The sequence below is a fragment of the Gorilla gorilla genome, chromosome 18 (assembly GCF_029281585.2).
Source record: "Gorilla gorilla gorilla isolate KB3781 chromosome 18, NHGRI_mGorGor1-v2.1_pri, whole genome shotgun sequence".
In the NCBI taxonomy this organism is placed as follows: domain Eukaryota; kingdom Metazoa; phylum Chordata; class Mammalia; order Primates; family Hominidae; genus Gorilla; species Gorilla gorilla.
The window spans coordinates 79,134,764-79,153,825 of record NC_073242.2 but is presented as its reverse complement, the minus strand read 5'-3'; the positions used below and the strand labels follow the sequence as shown (position 1 = coordinate 79,153,825).

Genomic DNA, 19,062 nt, shown 5'->3' with positions numbered 1-19,062 from the left:
ATCTTACCACCATCTACAACCTGGAAGTGTGAGCTTGCTTCTTTTGTACACAAAATGAATACCTTGCTTTAAGCCTTTCCCATGCTCCACGGTAAGCCTAGAATGAAAATGGATTACCTTCTTTGGGATGAGGTAGTTGGTGAGAGCCGTGTGAACCTCATGGGAGAGGCAGAGGGGAGAAAACAGCTGTCCCCCGCACTCACTGAAGGAATTCTCCATAAATGCATCACTTTCATCACTGCTAGAAAGCTCTTCCCATTCGTCATCAGAGGGATCTGGGAAGCGGGCAAACCACGCAGAACTGGAATAGTTAAGAAAATCTCCACGGGAGTTTCCCTCTCGGCTCAGGGGGAAAATGTCTAAATGTAAATGTTAACAAACCTTCATTGCAGCACATGTTGACAATAATTTCCAGAGCAGTCTGTTGGGCTGTCAGCAATGCTATAGTCTCTCTCAGTTCCTTGTCAGTGGGCTTAAAAAAAAAAAAAAAGTAAATGACCAACTCTCAATGGTTGGGAAAATGTTTTCGGGGAATTTCCTTAGTGAAAGCCTACTAGAAGATTTTTGCACTTGGAATAGAGCACACGGGGAATGGGGTAGGTAAAAGAAAAGTCATGAAGTGCCAGAAGTACAAACGAGCATTATAATTCCTCTTGGTACAGTGGAGCATGCCCCCGTTAACTGGGTTTCCATCTATCTGCATGGCTATTCCCCAAGCGTCACTTAGTTAGCTGGAGAGAACAGACAAATATTCAGGAATTCTGAACAGAATTCACCCTGAAACTTATCTACTGTGTCAAGAAGTGGCTGGGCATACTAAGATTTAAACAAGAGTTCATTTCAGACACCAGGCACTTAGAAACACCAAACCTGCTTTTAGATGCTTAGCTTAGATGTCTTTCTTGGAATGGCTGCGCTAACACACACTACTAATGAGCCCTTATGTGACCTGCAGAACTTGCTATGGAGCAGACAGACTTGCTTCCTGCCTTTCTTTAAAGACTATAATAAAGCATTTCTCTAAGACTAAAGAAAGAAGGAAGCTTTTTTTTTCTCTGAAAATATATAACGCCAACTTAAACTTAACATTATCAACCAACATTTCTTAAAATGGGTAATATAAATTTATATAACCTTAATTATCAAATTGTCTATGAAAAGTGAAATAACCATACTGATATTCCAAAACAGTACATGAGCTAAAAATAATGTATATTTTACTATTTGAATATTTCCAAACTTCAGTTTTCAATTGTCTTTTTTTTTCCCCCTTAGAGACAGAGTCTCACTCTGTTGCCTAGGCTGGAGTGCAGTGGCACATTCATAGCTCACTGCAGCCTCAAATTCCTGGACTCAAGCAATCCTCTTGCCGCAGCCTCTGAGTAGCTAGGGCTACAGGTGCATGCCACCATGCCTGGCTAATTTTTTTAATTTTTGTAGAGACAAGGTCTTAGCCAGGCATGGCGGTGCATGCCTGTAATCCCAGCTACTTGGGAGGCTAAGGCAGGAGAATCCCTTGAACCCAGGAGGCAGAGGTTGCAGTGAGCCGAGATTGTACCATTGCGCAACAGAGTGAGACTCCATCTCAAAAAAAAAAAAGAAAAAGAAAAAAAATTTACCTTTTTTTTTTTTTTTTTTTTTTTGAGAGATGGGGTCTCAGTATATTGCCCAAGCTGGTCTTGAAATCCTGACCTCAAGTAATCCTCCCACCTCAGCCTCCCAAAGTGTTGAGATTACAGGCATGAGCACCATGTCCAGCCCCAGTGGCTTCTTTGTGCAACAATTTAACTGTAACTTCTAAGCATATTCTTAAAAAAAAAAAAGCAAATTGCTAATTCAATAGATGTAGCTCAGGGATCCCTAAATTTGAATTCTACTTATTGGTAGCAAGAACCTATATAAAAATCATTTCTATTTGCTTTGTGTGTGTGCTAATTCAACTAAATATACATTTATTAGAGGAGATTCAAAGCTAAACAAGACATGTTGCTGCTGGGCTCTCATCCACTTAAAATATATGAAGGTCTGGCTTATTCTTTTTTATTCTTTTTTTTGGAGACAGAGTCTTGCTCTGTCACTCAGGCTGGAGTGCAGTGGCATGATCTCGGCTCACTGCAATCTCCACCTCCTGGGTTCAAGCGATTCTCATGTCTCAGCCTCCCGAGTAGCTGGAACTACAAGCATGCACCACCATTCTCGGCTAATTTTTTGCCTTTTTAGTAGAGACAGGGTTTCACCATATTGGCCAGGCAGGTCTTGAACTCCTGGCCTCAAGTGATCCACCCACCCTGGCCTCCCCAAGTGCTGGGATTACAGGCGTGAGCCACCATGCCCAGCCGAAGATCTGGCTTAAAAGGAACTCTGAAATTAAGCTCCACCTCTTTATGTAACTCTCTTGCTCAGAACTTTTCTCTGCTTCTTACTGCTATCAAGCTGACATAAAGAACCAATTTAGATGAAATGTTATGACATCTGAGATTTGCTTCAAGATAATCAGTACAGAAAAGACAGCGTGACGGGAACCAGATGAAATCAAATAGACCAGACTTTGAAAACTGGTAACTGTAGAAGCTGGGCAGAGAGTACTCTACTTTTGCATGTGCCCCCACAAAAAAACCAACTTGGGTTGAACTGCTCTTCCTTTATATCTTTGTGGTTATACCTTCTTAAGTTAAATGATGCAGTTTTGATTCTAAAGGAGTGCTGCAGAAGACACTGGATAGTGTGGAAGACCACAGCTGAATATAATTTGTGTTCCTGGCATCCTACTGGCACTTAAACACTGGCTGGCTGACCGACTAGCATGTTAATCATCCAGTCTAGTCAGTTATGTTAAGAACACTTTATTCTCCTTTTCTTCTTTTTTTTCTCCTCTACCCCCCGCCCCACCACCACCCACCACTACAATCTTAAGGAAGACTTTATTTCTATTTGTATTTAGTTTTATTTTTCTGAAACAGAGTCTCACTCAGTTGCCCAGGCTGGAGTGCAGGGGCGCGATCTTGACTCACTGCAAACTCCACCTCCCAGATTCAAGTGATTCTTGTGCCTCAGCCTTCCAAGTTGAGTGGCTGGGACTACAGGCACATGCCACCACACCTAGCTAATTTTTGTATTTTTAGTAGAGATGGGGTTTCACCATGTTGGTCAAGCTGGTCTTGAACTCCTGGACTCAGGCAATTTGCCCACCTCAGCCTCCCAAGGTGCTAGGATTATAGGCGTGAGCCACCACACCTGGCCAGAAGACTTTAAAAAGCCAGTTTTTACTATAAGAAAACACTGCATTTTTATAAGCACCAAAATAAAAGTAATTAGAAAATAAATTTCTACATATCAGTTAAATATCAATCATTTTTCAACAGTGGCACTTCTATCTAAACCTTGTTAGACTTGGGTCTCACCCCCAACCTTACTCCCTGTAGAAGGTCCTTGGAAGCAAGGCTGGAGGTGGGGACAATCACACAAGAATGCCATTCTCTCATTCCCAGCAAGGGATTTCAGATCCTTCAAACACAGTATATCAGATAGGATCAACAGAAACCTGAGTAGGATGGTGCCCACAGCTGAAAATGACCCCATAAGCCCTGATTTATCACATCCCCTCTTTCCATGCACAGGTATGAAACAGGTTGGGTACCATGGTGCACGCCTATAATCCCAGCACTTTGAGAGGCCGAGGTGGGAAGATCGCTTGAGACCAGGCAGCATAGTGAGATCTCGTCTCAAAATAAACCAATAGTAATAAAATAAAAAGATCTAGGCTGGGTGCAGTGGCTTACCCCTGTAATCCCAGCACTTTGGGAGGCCAAGGTGGGCAGACACCTGAGGTCGGGAGTTTGAGACCAGCCTGACCAACATGGAGAAACCCCATCTCTACTAAAAATGCCAAGTTGGCCAGGTGTGGTGACACATGCCTGTAATCCCAGCTACTTGGGAGGCTAAGGCAGGAGAATTGCTCGAACCTGGGAGGAGGAGGTTGCAGCGAGCCGAGATCACGCCATTGCACTGCAGTTTGGGCAACAAAAGCAAAACTGTCTCAAAAAAAAAAAAAAAAATCTGTGAGCAACTCAAGTTCAGGGTGGCCTTCCCATTTCTGTTATTTGTCCCAGCACTTAACACAGTGGTTTGCACCCACAGTTTGCTCATATGAGGGGAAAAGTGGTTCTATCCACATTTTGATTTCTTTGAAACACCATCAATTTACGCTTCCCGAGACATCACGAACACAGGTAAGCATGAGAGGACATGACTGCCTCCTTCCAACTCAGCCTTCATCGTCCTTCGGCAGCCTCCTGACTGGTCCTCCTGCTGCCAGGCCCCTGTGCTCTCCCTTCCTCCAGCTGCCTGAGTGATCTCTCCAAACACCAACCTGCTTTTTCTCACCCCCTCCTTTATGACGCCCCAGGTGTTCTGTCTAAACGGCTCTCTCTGGCAGCCTCTTCCTTAGCTCTCCCACAGGGGCTGAGTCACAAGGGCTTACTCCACAGATACTATTTTCTTAGAAATCTGTGCATGGCCACGGCACTGTTCTCAACATAGGCCTTAAAGCCATGGTTTTATGTGTCTGTCTTCCCAACATGGAGGAAGTTCCTGAAGGCTGGAAATTACATCTTAATCATCTTTTTATCACCAGCGTCTAGCACAGTGCCTGGCATACATTAGGAGCACAGTAAATGTGAACCTGAATGAATAAAGCCTCACTCACTGTGCCCCTGTCTTCCTATTTGCTCTCCTCCTTAACAAAGTGTTCTCCCAAAACACTTTGGGAGAACTTTCTCTCTCTGCAGACTGTGTCAGCTGAAATGCTTCCTGCACCCAAGATTGTTCCCCTTTACTGCAATATCACACCACCAGCACAAGAATGCCACCATCACCGACTCCAAGAAAACTACAAACCATCATTCATCTCACAGGCACCCAACCTCTTTGGATCAGTAGTGGATAAATGAAGGTTTGGTTTGCCACCTTGATAAGGCTACATACTAAAATAAGAGGCAAGAATGCAAGGGACAATTCAGGCAAAGTACAAATTCCTATAGTTTGAAGACAGTCTGGCAGACAGTATGTAACAGAAGTGGGGAGATGCAAGAGTTACGAAGATGATCATCTATTTCTAAAGTGTTCCAAAAGGATAGGTCTATCCCATCTCTGAAACCTTCTCCTGCATATAAAACATTCACTTTAGACAAGAGATTTTTTTCCCCCTTTAGGAGATTTTTAATGACATAAAGAGAATCAACAGGAAAATACGACTCATTTTTACCAAAACGCACTTTATAGCTAATTTTGCTATAACATTTTTCTGCAAAGCCAAGGATAACTGCTGGAAAAAAAACAGCTGTATTAATCCATATTTGAGAACAGCAACCTGACTTACCGGAAGTAAATCTGAAATGAAAGTTTTCCTTCTGACTCTTCTTTTATGAGAAATTCCTTCCATTTCATCATCTTCAATCAAATCATCCCCATTAGTGTTCTCTAATATTTCCTCAGCCTCTGCAGCAGTTTTTAACCTTTGCGTTTCAGCCTCTTTCATTTGAATAACCATTTCACCAGCATCCATTCCCAAAACTTCAGATAAGATCTTTAGTAAGGCATTTATGATTTCTGCTTGACTCTTGCATGGAATAATGTCCTTTAGATTCCAAATTGTGCCTGGGAAAAAACAAGCATGAGGATAAGAAACGCCTGTGAAATATTTTACTAAGTTTAAGTTTTCACAAGACTGGAGCTTTTAAGGCCAGTGTAATTTCAAAAAATCTCAGCCCTACTGCCTTTGTTCATTATTTATTAAATATCAATGAGTTCTGCACTGAGGCAGTGCCCTTAGTTATAACCCTGCACAATCATCTCCCTTCCTTGGCACACAATGCCTTTCTCTGATACACTGCATTATCAGCAGACCCAGAGAACACTGATCAAGTTTCTTTTAAAATGACAAAGTGAGTGGCATCACTTTCTTTCATTGTAACCTAAGCTGCTCTCCTCAGCAGCTTCTTATATTCCAAGAGTGAAATGGAATGTACTAAAATTCCAAGGTCGGTCTGACATATAAACATGAGAGTAGGTTCTTAATTTTTTGATTATCAAAAAAGAACAGGAGCTATCATTAAGTAGTCAGAGTAATTTTTTTTTAAGTTACTACAAAAATAAAAACACCTCCTGACTATAAACCCAAAAGAACTGAAAGCAGGGACTTGAACAGATTACATTCATTTTTGCCAGGTGCGGCGGCTCACCCTGTAATCCCAACACTTTGGGAGGCCAAGGTGGGAGGATCACTTGAGGTCAGGAGTTCGAGACAAGCCTGGGCAACATGGTGAAACCTCATCTCTACTAAAAATACAAAAATCAGCCAGGTGTGGTGGTGGGCGCTTGTAATCCCAGCTACTTGGGAGGCTGAGGCATGAGAATCACTTGAACCCAGGAGGCAGAGGTTGCAGTGAGCCGAGATCTTGCCACTGCACTCCAGCCTGGGTGACAGAGCAAGACTCTGTTTCAAAAAAAAAAAAAAAAAAAAATACATCCATTTTCACAGCAGCCATATTCACAATATCCAAGTTGTAGAAGTAACCCAAGTGTCCATCAACAGATGAAGAGATCAACAAAATGTGGTATAATACCTATAAGGCAATATTGTTCAGCATTAAAAAGGAAGGAATTTCTGACACATGCTACAAAATGGATGAACCTTGAGGCCACGGTGCAAAAAGAAATAAGCCAGTCACGGAAAGACAAATTCTGTATGATTCCACTTCTATGAGGTGTTTAGAGGAGTCAAGGAATGGTGGCTGACAGCAGCTGGGGGAAGGGGAAATGGGAAAAATTGTGTTTAAAGGGTACAGTTTCAGTTTTGCAAGATGAAAAAGAGTTCTGGATTTTTACTGCGCAACAATCTGAATGTACTTTACACCACTAAAGTATACATTTAAAAACAATTAAAGGCTGGGTGCTGTGGCTCACGCCTGTAATTCCAGCACTTTGGGAGGCCAAGGTGGGCAGATTACAAGAGCTCAGGAGTTTGACACCAGCCTAGGGAACATGGTGAGATGCCATCTCTACAAAAAAAAATACAAAAAATAAACTGCGGCTGGGGACTGTGGCTCACGCCTGTAATCCCAGCACAGGGAGGTCGAGATGGGCCAATCACTTTAGGTCAGGAGTTTGAGACCAGCCTGGTCAACATGGTGAAACCTCGTCTCTATTAAAAAAATAAAAAAATTAGGCCAGGCGTGGTGGCTCACGCCTGTGATCCCAGCACTTTGGGAGGCCAAGGCGGGCAGATCACGAGGTCAGGAGATCAAGACCATCCTGGCTAACACAGTGAAACCCCGTCTTTACTAAAAAAAAAAATACAAAAAATTAGCTGGGCGTGGTGGCAGGCACCTGTAGTCCCAGCTACTCGTGAGGCTGAGGCAGGAGAATGGCGTGAACCTGGGAAGCGGAGCTTGCAGTGAGTGGAGATCGCACCACTGCATTCCAGCCTGGGCGGCAGAGCGAGACTCAGTCTCCAAAAAAAAAAAAAAAAAAAAATTAGCCAGGTGTGGTGGTGGGTGCCTGTAATGCCAGCTATTCAGGAGACTGAGGCAGGAGGATCACTTGAACTCAGGAGGCAGAGATTGCAGTAAGCTGAGCTCGCACCACTGCGTTCCAGCCTGGGTGACAGAGCAAGAGTCCGTCTCAAAAAAAAAAAAAATTAACTGGTCCTGGTGGCATGCACCTGTAGTCCCAGCTACTTGGAAGGCTGAGATGGGAAGATCACTTGAGCCCAGGAGGTGGAGGCTGCAGTGAGCCAAGATCGCACCACAGCACTCCTGCCTGGGCAACAGAGGAGGACTCTGTCTCAAAAAAACCCAAAACGATTAAGACGGTAAATTTCATGTGTATTTTACCACTATTAAAATAAACACGCCAGGCGCAGTGGCTCATACCTGTAATCCCAGCACTTTAGGAGGTCAAGGTGGGCAAATCACCTGAGGTCCCGAGCTCAAGACCAGCCTGGCCAACATGATAAAACCCCGTCTCTACCAAAAATACAGAAATTAGCTGAGCGTGGTGGCGCACGCTTGTAATTCCAGCTACTTGGGAGGCTGAGGCATGAGAATCACTTGAACCTGGGAGGTGAGGTTGCAGAGCCAGCCACCGCACTCCAGCCTGGGTGAGAGAGCCAGACTCCATCTCAAAACAATAAAAAATAAAAAAAGTAAAAAAAAAAATCTCTCAACATAAATTATCTCTGCAAGACCAAAGGGCAAGAAGAAAATAAATACATAAACTAAATAAAGTACATACTAAACAGACCTTCAGATAATTTCTTACTTCTGTATTCAGACATTCTGCAGAGAAAAGAGTTGGTGGTTAAAAAAAAAAAAACTTACGGAAAACTAAGTGGTCAATTTCTGAAATCACTGGTTCATAAATAAGTGGGGATCCTGACAACAGCATCTCTTTATCAGGTTAACAGTAGTTTGTTAAATTCGAAACAAATCTATTCTACAAGGATTTACAACTATAGACAACTGCTTGAAGTAAGGGTCTCTTCTCAGATATTAAAATTTTCAGAACAGATAAAAGCACAGAAGACCTAATGTGTTGAAATGAATGACTAAATTTTGCCCCCACCGCATCCATACCAAAAGCTACTAAAACAATACACTATGCCGTAAGGCTAAATTTTACCTGCTACCAATGTCTTCAATAGAAGGGATTCCATGGAACTGACAGGAGAAAGCAGTGCTGATTCCAGCATGTTCAATGCTGTAGCACTGAAAGACTTCAGCAGCTCTGGGTTATCCTCAGTCACTGTCTGCAAACAATATGCTAGGAGGCAAAAAATAAATATTTAGAAACAAATGAATTCTGCTTTGGATAATTTACACCAGTATAACTCATCAGTAAAACATTGTATCATTACCACTTCATTAGACACATGTAGGTTTTGCAAAATATATATGCTTTATCTCAGGGTGATATGCGCAAATGAGGCTTCCCAAACTATCAGTGCTGGAAAAGATCATGTTTCTTTTCTTTTTAAATTTCTAATCCTGTACAGATCTATACTTTTTTTTTTTTTTTTTTTGAGACAGTCTTGCTCTGTCACCCAGGCTGGAGTGCAGTGGCGCATCTCAGCTCACTACAACCTCTGCCTCCCAGGTTCAAACGATTCCTGTGCCTCAGTCTCTCAGGTAACTGGAATTAAAGGTGTGCACCACGATGCCTGGCTAATTTCTACATTTTTAGTGGAGACAGGGTTTCACCATGAAAGCCAGGCTGGTCTGGAACTCCTGGTCTCAAGTGATCTGTCCGTTTCGGCCCTTCAAAGTGCTGGGATGACAGGCATGAGCCACCATGCCCAGCCAGATCTACACTTTTTACAAAATACAATTAAAAAGACTCTTTTTTTTTTTTTTTTTTTTTTGAGATGGAGTCTCGCTCTGTCGCCCAGGCTGGAGTGCAGCGGCACAATCTTGGCTCACTGCAAGCTCCGCCTCCTGGGTTCACACCCTGCCTCAGCCTCCCGAGTAGCTGGGACTACAGGCACCCGCCACCATGCTTGGCTAATTTTTTGTATTTGTAGTAGAGATGGGGTTTCACCTTGTCAGCCAGGATGGTCTCGATCTCCTGACCTCGTGATCCGCCCGCCTCAGCCTCCCAAAGTGCTGGGATTACAGGTGTGAGCTACCACGCCCGGCCTAAAAAGACTCTTAAATGCGGCAATGTCGTTACTATAAATGTTTATAAAAGTTTATCCTCAGGCTGGGTGCGGTGGCTCATGCCCGTAATCCCAGCACTTTGGGAGCTGAGGCAGGAGGATCACTTGAGGTCAGGAGTTGCAGACCAGCCTGGCCAGCATGGCAAAACCCCATCTCTACTAAAAACACAAAAATTAGCTAGGCATGGTGATGCACGCCTGTAATCCCAGCTACTTGGGAGGCTGAGGCAAGAGGATAGCTTGAACCTGGGAGGCGGAGGTTGTAGTAAGTCGAGATTGCGCCACTGCACTCCAGCCTGGGTGACAGAGCTGAGACTCCATCTCAAAAAAAAAAAAAAAAATTTTACCCTCAATTTATGTACTTATCAAGGACCAGTAGCAAACAGCCCTAGGTTTTGGGACGTCTGGCTTCCTTTAAATTTATCATGACCTTCAAAGTTAGGGTTATTTCTGGCGGAGCAATAGCTCTTTAAGAAAAAAAGTAGTTTATATAAAAGTATGAGCAAATTAAGAGATGTGTAAAATATTAAATCATGCCCATCAAAATTACTCAAAATGCATGCTACTGCTGTGGTTGACAATACATTTATATAGAAATCCACATATATGCGTTTCTGTACATATATCCAAATGTAGTATCTTTGTCATTAAGAAACTAATTAAATTTACTTTAGCCAACAGCCATGATTGCTACCATACAGGTTCAAAAAAAGTTATATGAATACATGGGATGGAATCTTATAAGTTCATTTTACTATATGTAAGCATTGCTTGACTTTAGAAGCAAAAGTAATAATGTATTTAAAAAAATCATTAATCTAGCTACATGGAGAAGGAAAACACTATTATACAATGCAAAATGACTATTCTAATCCATTTCAAAAATGCTTATTAAGGGGAAGAAAAACTAAAAACAGAAATAAATCTGTAAGACTAAAGGCACAAAAATAGAAGTGATTTTTCTTGTAAAAGGTATGAACTAACTTTCCTGAAGTTCTCTTATTGTAACAAAAACTGTCCTCTGAGATTAAGTCACCTATCAATTTCCTAAAAATGGCTGAATCATTTTTAAAATCCCCATTTACTCATAACTCTCCAGCCCCACCAAGATTCCATTTGGAGAAATGATTTTTAAAATTTTCTCAGTAGTATTTATTCTACTATTTTCCCTCAATTCTGTTCTCTTAAAAATATCCATTAGAGTCAAGAGAAACAGTAGTCAGGGGAATACACTTCTTCCTCCCCAGGAGAAATGCAGTTCCACAAAGGGACAGCTGGATGCCCGCCGTAATGATCGGTAGAAAAGAAATGCTCTCCCTCAATTGTTTCTCCACTCCCACCCAGAATTCTGCTGAGTTGCCTATGCTCTGACTTCTGCCTCCTGCCACTGAGCTGAGGGTCCCCAGTGGTTCCCCAGCCCAATAAAGAGAAGGCGAGGCAGCCAAGGCCACTGAAGTTGCTGGACTTTGCCTTCCCTGTCTCATGGAAGGCACGAAGGCCTAAGTGGAATTTCAATCATTTCTTTTCCTCTTTTTCTCTCAACAAAACTCAGGCCGTCAGTTTTCTGCTGGAAGTATGAGATAGTAGCACAATACATTTAAGTAAGTTTAGATTCCAATTAACTGGCTTAAAGGCCTGGTAGTTGTGCGTTACTGTTTCTTAGTAAATGGAGAGGAAAACTTCAAGAATTAATAAAGGCTGCTAAGAATGGAAACAGGCTAGAAACCACATATCCTCACATAATTACCTTTCTCCCTTTCAGAGTCAAAAGCAGAAAAACTGAATGAGTAGGTAAAGAATTAATATTAATCACAGATTTAAGACCCAGAAAAAACAGGTGCTGAGCTACACATTCACATACAACGAGACAAAAAATCACTCCAGTGGAATAAACACGCCAAAGCTGCATAAAAATTTTTGAATAAGGCTACACATTCTTAATAAGTCATCACCTTTTCTTCACTTACCTACTGAAATAGCCAGGTCAACATTGGTAGGAAACCTACTTAAATACTTTAACACAATCTCCAAACACCCTTCTTTGTTGAATATAGACACTGCTCTACTACTGCATTCACTAAATTGAAGGGGGAAAAAAAAGTTTTACTATTCACATTTTAACAGTAGGAAATCAACCATAGCAATCCATAAAAAAACAAACGAGGCTTTATAAACCAACGAGTTGGAATCAAACACCCACCATTTTTATCGATGAAGGAACTAACACGCATTCACATTCACTGTACATGAGAACTGGCTATCTATATTTTATTTCTATCACAATGGGACCTTTTCATCAATCTCTTTGCCATGATGCCAGTTTCCTTATAGAAAGTGAGAGCTGGAAGAGATCTTGTAAATCGTTTAATTCAACTCCCCATTTTATAAATGTGAAGACCCAGGCCCCAAGTGGTAAAGTGGCCCATCAAAGAGCACACATTTTGTTAGTGGTAGAGCCAGGCCCAGTACCTAGGTTCCCTGGGTCCAGGCTACTGTTTTTTCTTTCCTCTATACCACAATGATAACAAGTTAAAGGAGGATAAAAGGCCTCTATATTTATCACACAAAAACACAAATTTATTTTTTATTTTTTTAACCTACTATATTTTAGAACATTAACAAAAACACACATTTAAAGGAAAATAAAATTATATTTTATTCAAGTCTTTGAGTGCAATTATAATTTCATCAAGCAGAATTTGCAGTCTACAATAGAGAAATTACAATAAGTATTTTTTAAATTACACTACCTTTTAATAAAAGACTCAGCTTTCAGTGTTATGAATAAGCAAACACATCATTAAATACGAGTTAACAAGGCTAATTGTAATAATTGTATCCATGTTTCCAGAGGAAATATCCATGTTGTACATGTTTCCTCCATACATATAACATACACACATGACATGCTAACAGAGCTGACTAAATTATTAAACTAAATCTGTTATGTAATGAAAAATATTTCATATCGTCTATCTACCTACCTACCTACCTATCTAGTTATGGCAGCACGAAGGAGCCCACAGTCTAGTCAGGAAGACAAGGCATACGTGTGTAAATATAATTTGAAATATAAATGATGAAACAAAAATGTTAAAAGTTATAGTAACTCAGTGATACAGACAGGGCTCATAGGTATTCAGAAAAGAGAAATCACCTTGGAGATATATTCAGATTCTTTTCAAGGAAATTTTTTAAAAACTTCCAAATGCAACAATTTCTATGACTTAAAGTTATCTGGTGCACAGAAAAACAGCACCCATCAGTTTTTGCTCAAATGCCATTTCCTCAGATCTGATCTCTCTAATATTTCTGGTGGAATGCATTCATTAAAATGAAATCACAGGCAAGGTCAGATTGCTACGTAGGCATTTCAGGATCCAACTTAATCTTGTATTCTAAGAAACATCTGCGCTTTTAGGTCAGCCACTGTAATTGCTGCTGACTGAAGATAAGAAACTGTGACAGAGTCTTGCTAGAAATGTGGGACATAAAATGGGGCAGAAAAAAGTAAATCCAGGTTGTGTTTCTAGCCATTTCCATTCCTAGCGGCAAGTCCACTCCACCCTCACCACTACTACAATCACAGAATGGAGAGTGGCCTTCTTCCTCCTGGGGCCAAGGGAGCTCTTCTTAGGCATCTACTTCCCACTCAGACAGTAAGTGCCAGGAAAGAGAAAGAAAAGCACCAGCCAAGGTCTGTGGTCCCCATCTCAGTCTAGAGGCCAAACCAAAGCTGCACCTGCATCTGGGACTGACCAGCTTAAAGACAAATTCTGCTCAGGGTGTACAAGAAGTCGGGGGAAAGGAGGAGCCACAGGTGCTAATGGTCATGATTCTTCCTATCTTTTGTCAGATGCAATGACTGGAGAGGAAAGCCGTAAAACAAAAGATGTAGTGATGCAGTAAGAAAACGGACTGGGAAGGAGGGTTGATCTTAGGTCACTTGATCCTGCCTCCTACCAAGTCTTTTTTTTTTTTGAGATGGGAATTTTGCCCTGTCCCCCAGGCTGGAGTGCAGTGGCACGATCTTGGCTCACTGCAAGCTCTGCCTCCAGGGTTCAAGCGATTCTCCTGCCTCAGCCTCCCGGGTAGCTGGGATTATGGGCATGTACCACCACACTCAGCTAATTTTTTAATATTTTTGGTAGAGACGGGTTTCACAGTGTTGGCCAGGCTGGTCTCAAACTCCCGACCTCAAGTGATCCACCCGCCTCGGCCTCCCAAAGTGCTGGGATTACAGGCATGAGCCACCATGTCTGGCCCCTACCATGTCTTAACATCCCAGATTAACAGGCCTACCAAGGGGAACAGAGATTCCTACACAGTATAACAGAGAATAGCAGCCTGGGTACTGCTATAGCAGGAGACTGTGTTTGGTAGGCATCTTACCATATATTCCACAGCACGTTCACAGTCTCATTGGCTATGTTCTCAATAGAATTTCTGTTCTGATCTTTTTTCTCCTGCAGAGACATCTCATTTGAATCCAGTCCAGCACTACACTGTAACCAAATATCATGATTAGCACCCTGGTTCCTAAGAAGAATTAAACAAATAGGGTAATGACGGTGATGAAACACAAAGGCTAGACATCAGAAATTACCGTGGTTAACAAGCCAGTCGAATCCTTACAAACAGTAGAACAAAATCAATACAAAGTATTTTACCTAATAAATGTAATAAAAGACAGTAGGAAGGCAACAAAAGATGAAATAAGAGCTTCTACCTAGCACCTTCTGTTTATTACATAGCGCCTTCTAAAGTACTATTCTAAGCATTTTACATGTATCAAGTCATTTAATCCTCACAATAAACCTATGAGGTAGGTGAACTATTATTATCCCCAATCTCCAGCTGCAAATGGGAAAGTGAGGTACAGGGAGGCTGCTGAAGGTGTTAGATTAGCATGTGGTGAAGCTGGGATTCAGGCCCTAGCATTTGACTCCAAAGCTGGTGCTCTTAAGCCCCTCTAGTACAGCCCAGGAGACCCTCTAAAGCAGGGCTTCTCAATCCAGGTACTACTGAAATTCTCCACCAGAAAATTCTTTGTTGGGGAAGGAAGGGCTATCGTGTGCATCTGGGGATATTTAGCAGCATCCCTGGCCTCTACCCACTGGATGCCAGTGGCAAACCCCACAAGCTCTGTAACAACCAATGTCTCCAGACATTGCCAGTTATGCCCTGTGAAGCAAGATCATACCCAGTTGAGAATCACTGCTCTAAAATGACTGATGCCTCTCATCAAAACTGGATATCCTTTATGTAGCCTTAAGTGAAAATTACCCATCGGTACAGAATAGCAGACCAGAGGCACTCCAGAGAGAGAGCTCCTTAACCTCTTGACTATGTCATGCAATAAGACTGGAATGAGATCAAACATGAGAACTTACTGTAATCTTCACAAGTTCCTAATGTCTGTGCCTCGGCTTTGTCATCTGTAAAATGGGAATAATACCTGCCTCATAGAATACTGTGAGGATTAAATTATATAATATCGAAAACATGAAAATAATACCTGGCACATAAATAAGCAATGACTAAATACTAATTATTTTTATTGTAAGAAGTTTAACATCTAAAGGAGTGAGTCTGTACAGTTTCAGGAAAGTCTTTTCCAACTATCATAAAAATAAAGCTACAAAATAATAGAGATTAGTATCAATAATGAGAGCAGATTGGTGTTTCCAGGAAAAGGAATGAAATTTCCATAAGATGTTTAGATAGAAGACAAAGTCACCAACACCAAAGTACTAAAAAAAGTCTAAGTTTGCATCCCAAAAGCTACCATCAAGATATCGTAAAAACTGCATACCTCTTTTAGCAGCGCAACCAGAGGGGTCATGATATCCTTAGTCACCATGTCATCACAAACTTCAAAACCTCCACAAGCACTGAGATTTCTGCACAAGAAGTTTAAAACATGTTTTACTTTCACATCACATGTCACAGAACACTTCTACCCTCTCACATTTATTTCTATTTTTAGCCATATTTAAGGTTTCCCAGAGGAAATAGCTTATTGTTTCTGTCATAAGCTGCAGAACCAATCCAGAGATTTCCATCTGTTCTGATCCATGTTCTACAAGATATAAACAGATGATGCTGTCATATAACTTAGTTCTGAGGTCTGAGACAGTATACAGGTGCATGGCTACAAGAAGGGGAGAGGGGAGACTTTTCTCATGTGAATAAATCACATCATGTATGAAGGGATCTTTTCTTGGAATCAAGACTACAAGGGCAGGGCTAGGTGCTGTGGCTCACACCTGTAATCCCAGCACTTTGAGAGGCCTAGGTGGGAGGATCACTTGAGCTCAGGAATTCAAGACCAGCCTGGGCAACAGCGGGAGACCCCGTTTCTAAAAAAATAAAATAAAATAAAAAGAGAACTGCAAGGGCAGCAAGGTGGGGCTACTGAGAATGACACCCCCTAAAGCAGCCCTGGGTAAATTTTAATTGGAAAGACATGATTTCCGAGTGCACAGCACTGTGCTAGTCCCTAAGGATATGGAGATAGTCAGAAGATGCCCTCACAATGTGCCAGGATCCCCCAGCCTGTGTATGCTGTGGGAGGAAGGGAAGGGCTTTCCACATGCTGTTTCCTCCCTAAAGGAAGAAGAGCGTCTATCCCCCCTCCATCAACTGGTGAATGCCCATTCATCCCTCCGAGCTCACCTCAAGCACCACTCACTCAGTCTTCTTCCCTGAACCCTTTGTTTGTACCCTCTTTTAGCACCCTTTGTCATTACCATTCATTGTAATCATACACTTATGTAACTGGTTAATGCTTGTCTCCCTCAATACACTTTAAGATTTCTTAAGGAGGGACATTGCCTTGCTCACTACCCCATGCCCACAGCCTTGCTCAGTGTCTGGCACACAGTTGGCACTTTATACATATTTGCTATATCAGTGAATGAAATATAAATAACAAGCAGAGACAGAGCTGTAAGAACTACAAATACTAACCTCTATTCTTGCCCCCTCTGCAGTCCATTCTCTGAACAACCAGCAGAGTGGCCTTCACAAAATGTGTTGCAGCATGTCACTTCCCTGCTTAGAGTTAAGTCCTCAGCCCTACACCATCGTACAGCTCATCCCTCTCTCCAGCCTCACTTCCTGTAATTACCCACCCCTGCTCTTCTCAGCCACCTACCTACCCTCTCTGCTCTTTAACCACGTCAAGCCGCCTGCTGCTTCGCTTCTTTGCTGTTGCTGCTCCCTTTGTGGGGAATACTCTTCCCCCTATTTTCCCATGCCTCCTGGCTCTCTCACCCTGCAGATCTCCGTTCACAAGTCATCTAAAGAGCACCTTTTTTTTTTTTTTTTTTTGAGACACGGTCTTGTTCTATCACCCAGGCTGGAGTCCAGTGGTGTGATCATAGCTCACTGCAGCCTCGAACTCCTGGGCTCAAGCGATTCTCCCACCTCAGCCTTCTGAGTAGCTGGGATTACAGGCACCCACCACCATGCCCGACTAATTGTTTAAAATTTTTCTAGAGACGGGATCTTGCTATGTTGCCCCGGTTGGCCTTGGACTCCTGGCCTTCAGTGATCCTCCTTCCTTGGCCTCCCAAAGCAATGGGATTACAGGTGTATGCCACCGCGCCCGGCCCAAGAGCACCCAATTCAAACTTCCCACCCCCAACTCATCATCATCTCGTTTTCCCACAGCAATTCTCACTATTTAATATTATGTTTTACCTTTTTACTAGCTTCCTGTCTGTCTCCCCATCAACATGACTTGTGCCAAGACAGGGATCTTGGCTGTCAACAGATCTTGCTCAACAGTCTTGGCTGTTCAAAATCCCCTGCATCTAGAACGATTCCTGACACATGAACTGAAGAGTTCATCCAAGCAAAGGACCCTAAGGAGGGCTTTTGGAGAGTGTAAAACGTGCGCAAGGCGTGAGGGCAGGACGCCTGAGCAGGTGGACGCTGCAGGTGAAGCAGCCAGGTGGACAGATGAGATGCGTGTGGTTCGGGGATACTGGGCTTCTCCGGAGCCTGGAGACTGGCTTCAAATCTCTGCAAACGGGAGACCGGGCCAGTGCCTGACGGCACACAGAAGGCGCTGGCTGACCGCTGCGACCGCCCGCAGCCCAGACGCGGGGGAGGCCAGCGGTGGGCACCGCCCCGCACCCTTCCTGGCTCACCTCAGCGCGCCGGCTGCAGTCTCCCTGACGGCCAGGCTGGGGTCTAGCAGCAGCGGCCCGAGGCGGCGCACGGCGTCTCGTCGCGCCAGGCCCGGGAGTGCCGGCCGCTGCTGCACCAGCCGGGCCAGCCCTGCGCAGGCGCACTCGCGGACCTCGGCGCTCGGGTGCTGGAGCTGCGGATGAGAGCGAAAAGGGTCAGAAGGAGCGCAATGCGCACGCGCGCGGGGCAACCTCGTCTCGCCTCCGGGCCCGACGGAGCCCTCGCCTCACCTTTTCCAGCAGCTCCGCCGCCGGCCCGTCGTCCTCCTCGCCTCCGGTCCCATTCGCCGCCGCAGCCGCCTCGGCTTGACAGTCGCCCGTAGGGGAGAACTGAGGTCGCTTGAAGCGCTTCGTCCGGCTCTTGCCCATGGTGACGTGCGCTGTGCGTACAGACCACCGAGAGAGGAGGGCAACAGCAGGCGGTGGAGGCTACCGCCCCGCTAACAAGATCCGTTGCTGCTGCTCAGCTGGGCTGGCTGACGGCTGGAGCACACATGGGCAATCCGTGCGCAGGCGCACGGCGCGTCGTCTGCCGGGTCTGGGGTGGGGGGTGGGGGGGCCGGTCTGGCACGCGGAGCGCGCAGGCGTGGAAGAGGGCATAGGCGGGGCCAGCTTCGGCAAAGGGGCGGAGCCTTGTGGGTTTACCGGGGAAGTAGGAGGCTGGACTAGAATAGTAACGGCGGCCCGGGCGAGAGGATCACTTGAGGCCAGAAGTTCGAGACCATCTTGGGCAACATAGGAAAACACTCCACTCCCTGCCCTCCCCACCAAAAAAATTAAAAATTATCTGGGCATAGTGGCGTGTGTGTGTAGTCCCAGCTACTTGGGACGTTGAAGCCGGAGGATCACTTGACCCCAGGAGTTTGAGGCTGAGGTGAGCCGTGATCCTGCTACTGCACTCCATCCTGGGCGACAGAGCGAGACCCTGTCTCAATCAATCAATCAAGCAACCAATAAGTAACACCGACTACAAATAATCAAATGTGATTAAGAATACCTAACTTGCAAGGTTATTGTAAGTTCTGTAAAGTGCCTAACACCAAGCCTGATATATAGCAGGTACTCAAAAAGCATTAACCACGATTTTATTTTGTGTCCCCAGCACCTCCCATAGCTCCTGTCATAGACAGAGACTAGTTAATGTTTTGGAAC

At 43.8% G+C, this 19,062-nt stretch overlaps 1 protein-coding gene across 5 annotated transcripts in view; it reads right to left on the bottom strand.

Moving 5' to 3' along the window:
- HEATR3 (HEAT repeat containing 3) overlaps positions 1 to 18,454 on the bottom strand; it is a 40,497-nt gene extending 22,043 nt beyond the window's left edge. For 2 of the 5 annotated variants that reach the window (XR_008672687.1, XM_019012840.4), the window contains exons 1-9: positions 18,142 to 18,445; positions 17,872 to 18,044; positions 15,528 to 15,615; positions 14,105 to 14,217; positions 11,680 to 11,789; positions 8,680 to 8,820; positions 5,378 to 5,655; positions 382 to 472; positions 118 to 275 (exon numbers count right to left, since the gene is read on the bottom strand). Coding sequence is in view for 3 of the 5 variants with exons in the window: in XM_019012840.4 (XP_018868385.3) it covers positions 118 to 275; positions 382 to 472; positions 5,378 to 5,655; positions 8,680 to 8,820; positions 11,680 to 11,789; positions 14,105 to 14,217; positions 15,528 to 15,615; positions 17,872 to 18,044; positions 18,142 to 18,279 (1,290 nt within the window). In the remaining 2 variants the exon portion in view is untranslated. Of the gene's footprint in view, positions 1 to 117; positions 276 to 381; positions 473 to 5,377; positions 5,656 to 8,679; positions 8,821 to 11,679; positions 11,790 to 14,104; positions 14,218 to 15,527; positions 15,616 to 17,419; positions 17,850 to 17,871; positions 18,045 to 18,141 lie in introns of those variants that run through there. The other 3 variants (XR_008672688.2, XM_055366005.2, XM_063700189.1) reach the window with 3 other exon arrangements.
- Positions 18,455 to 19,062: the final 608 nt, after the last annotated feature.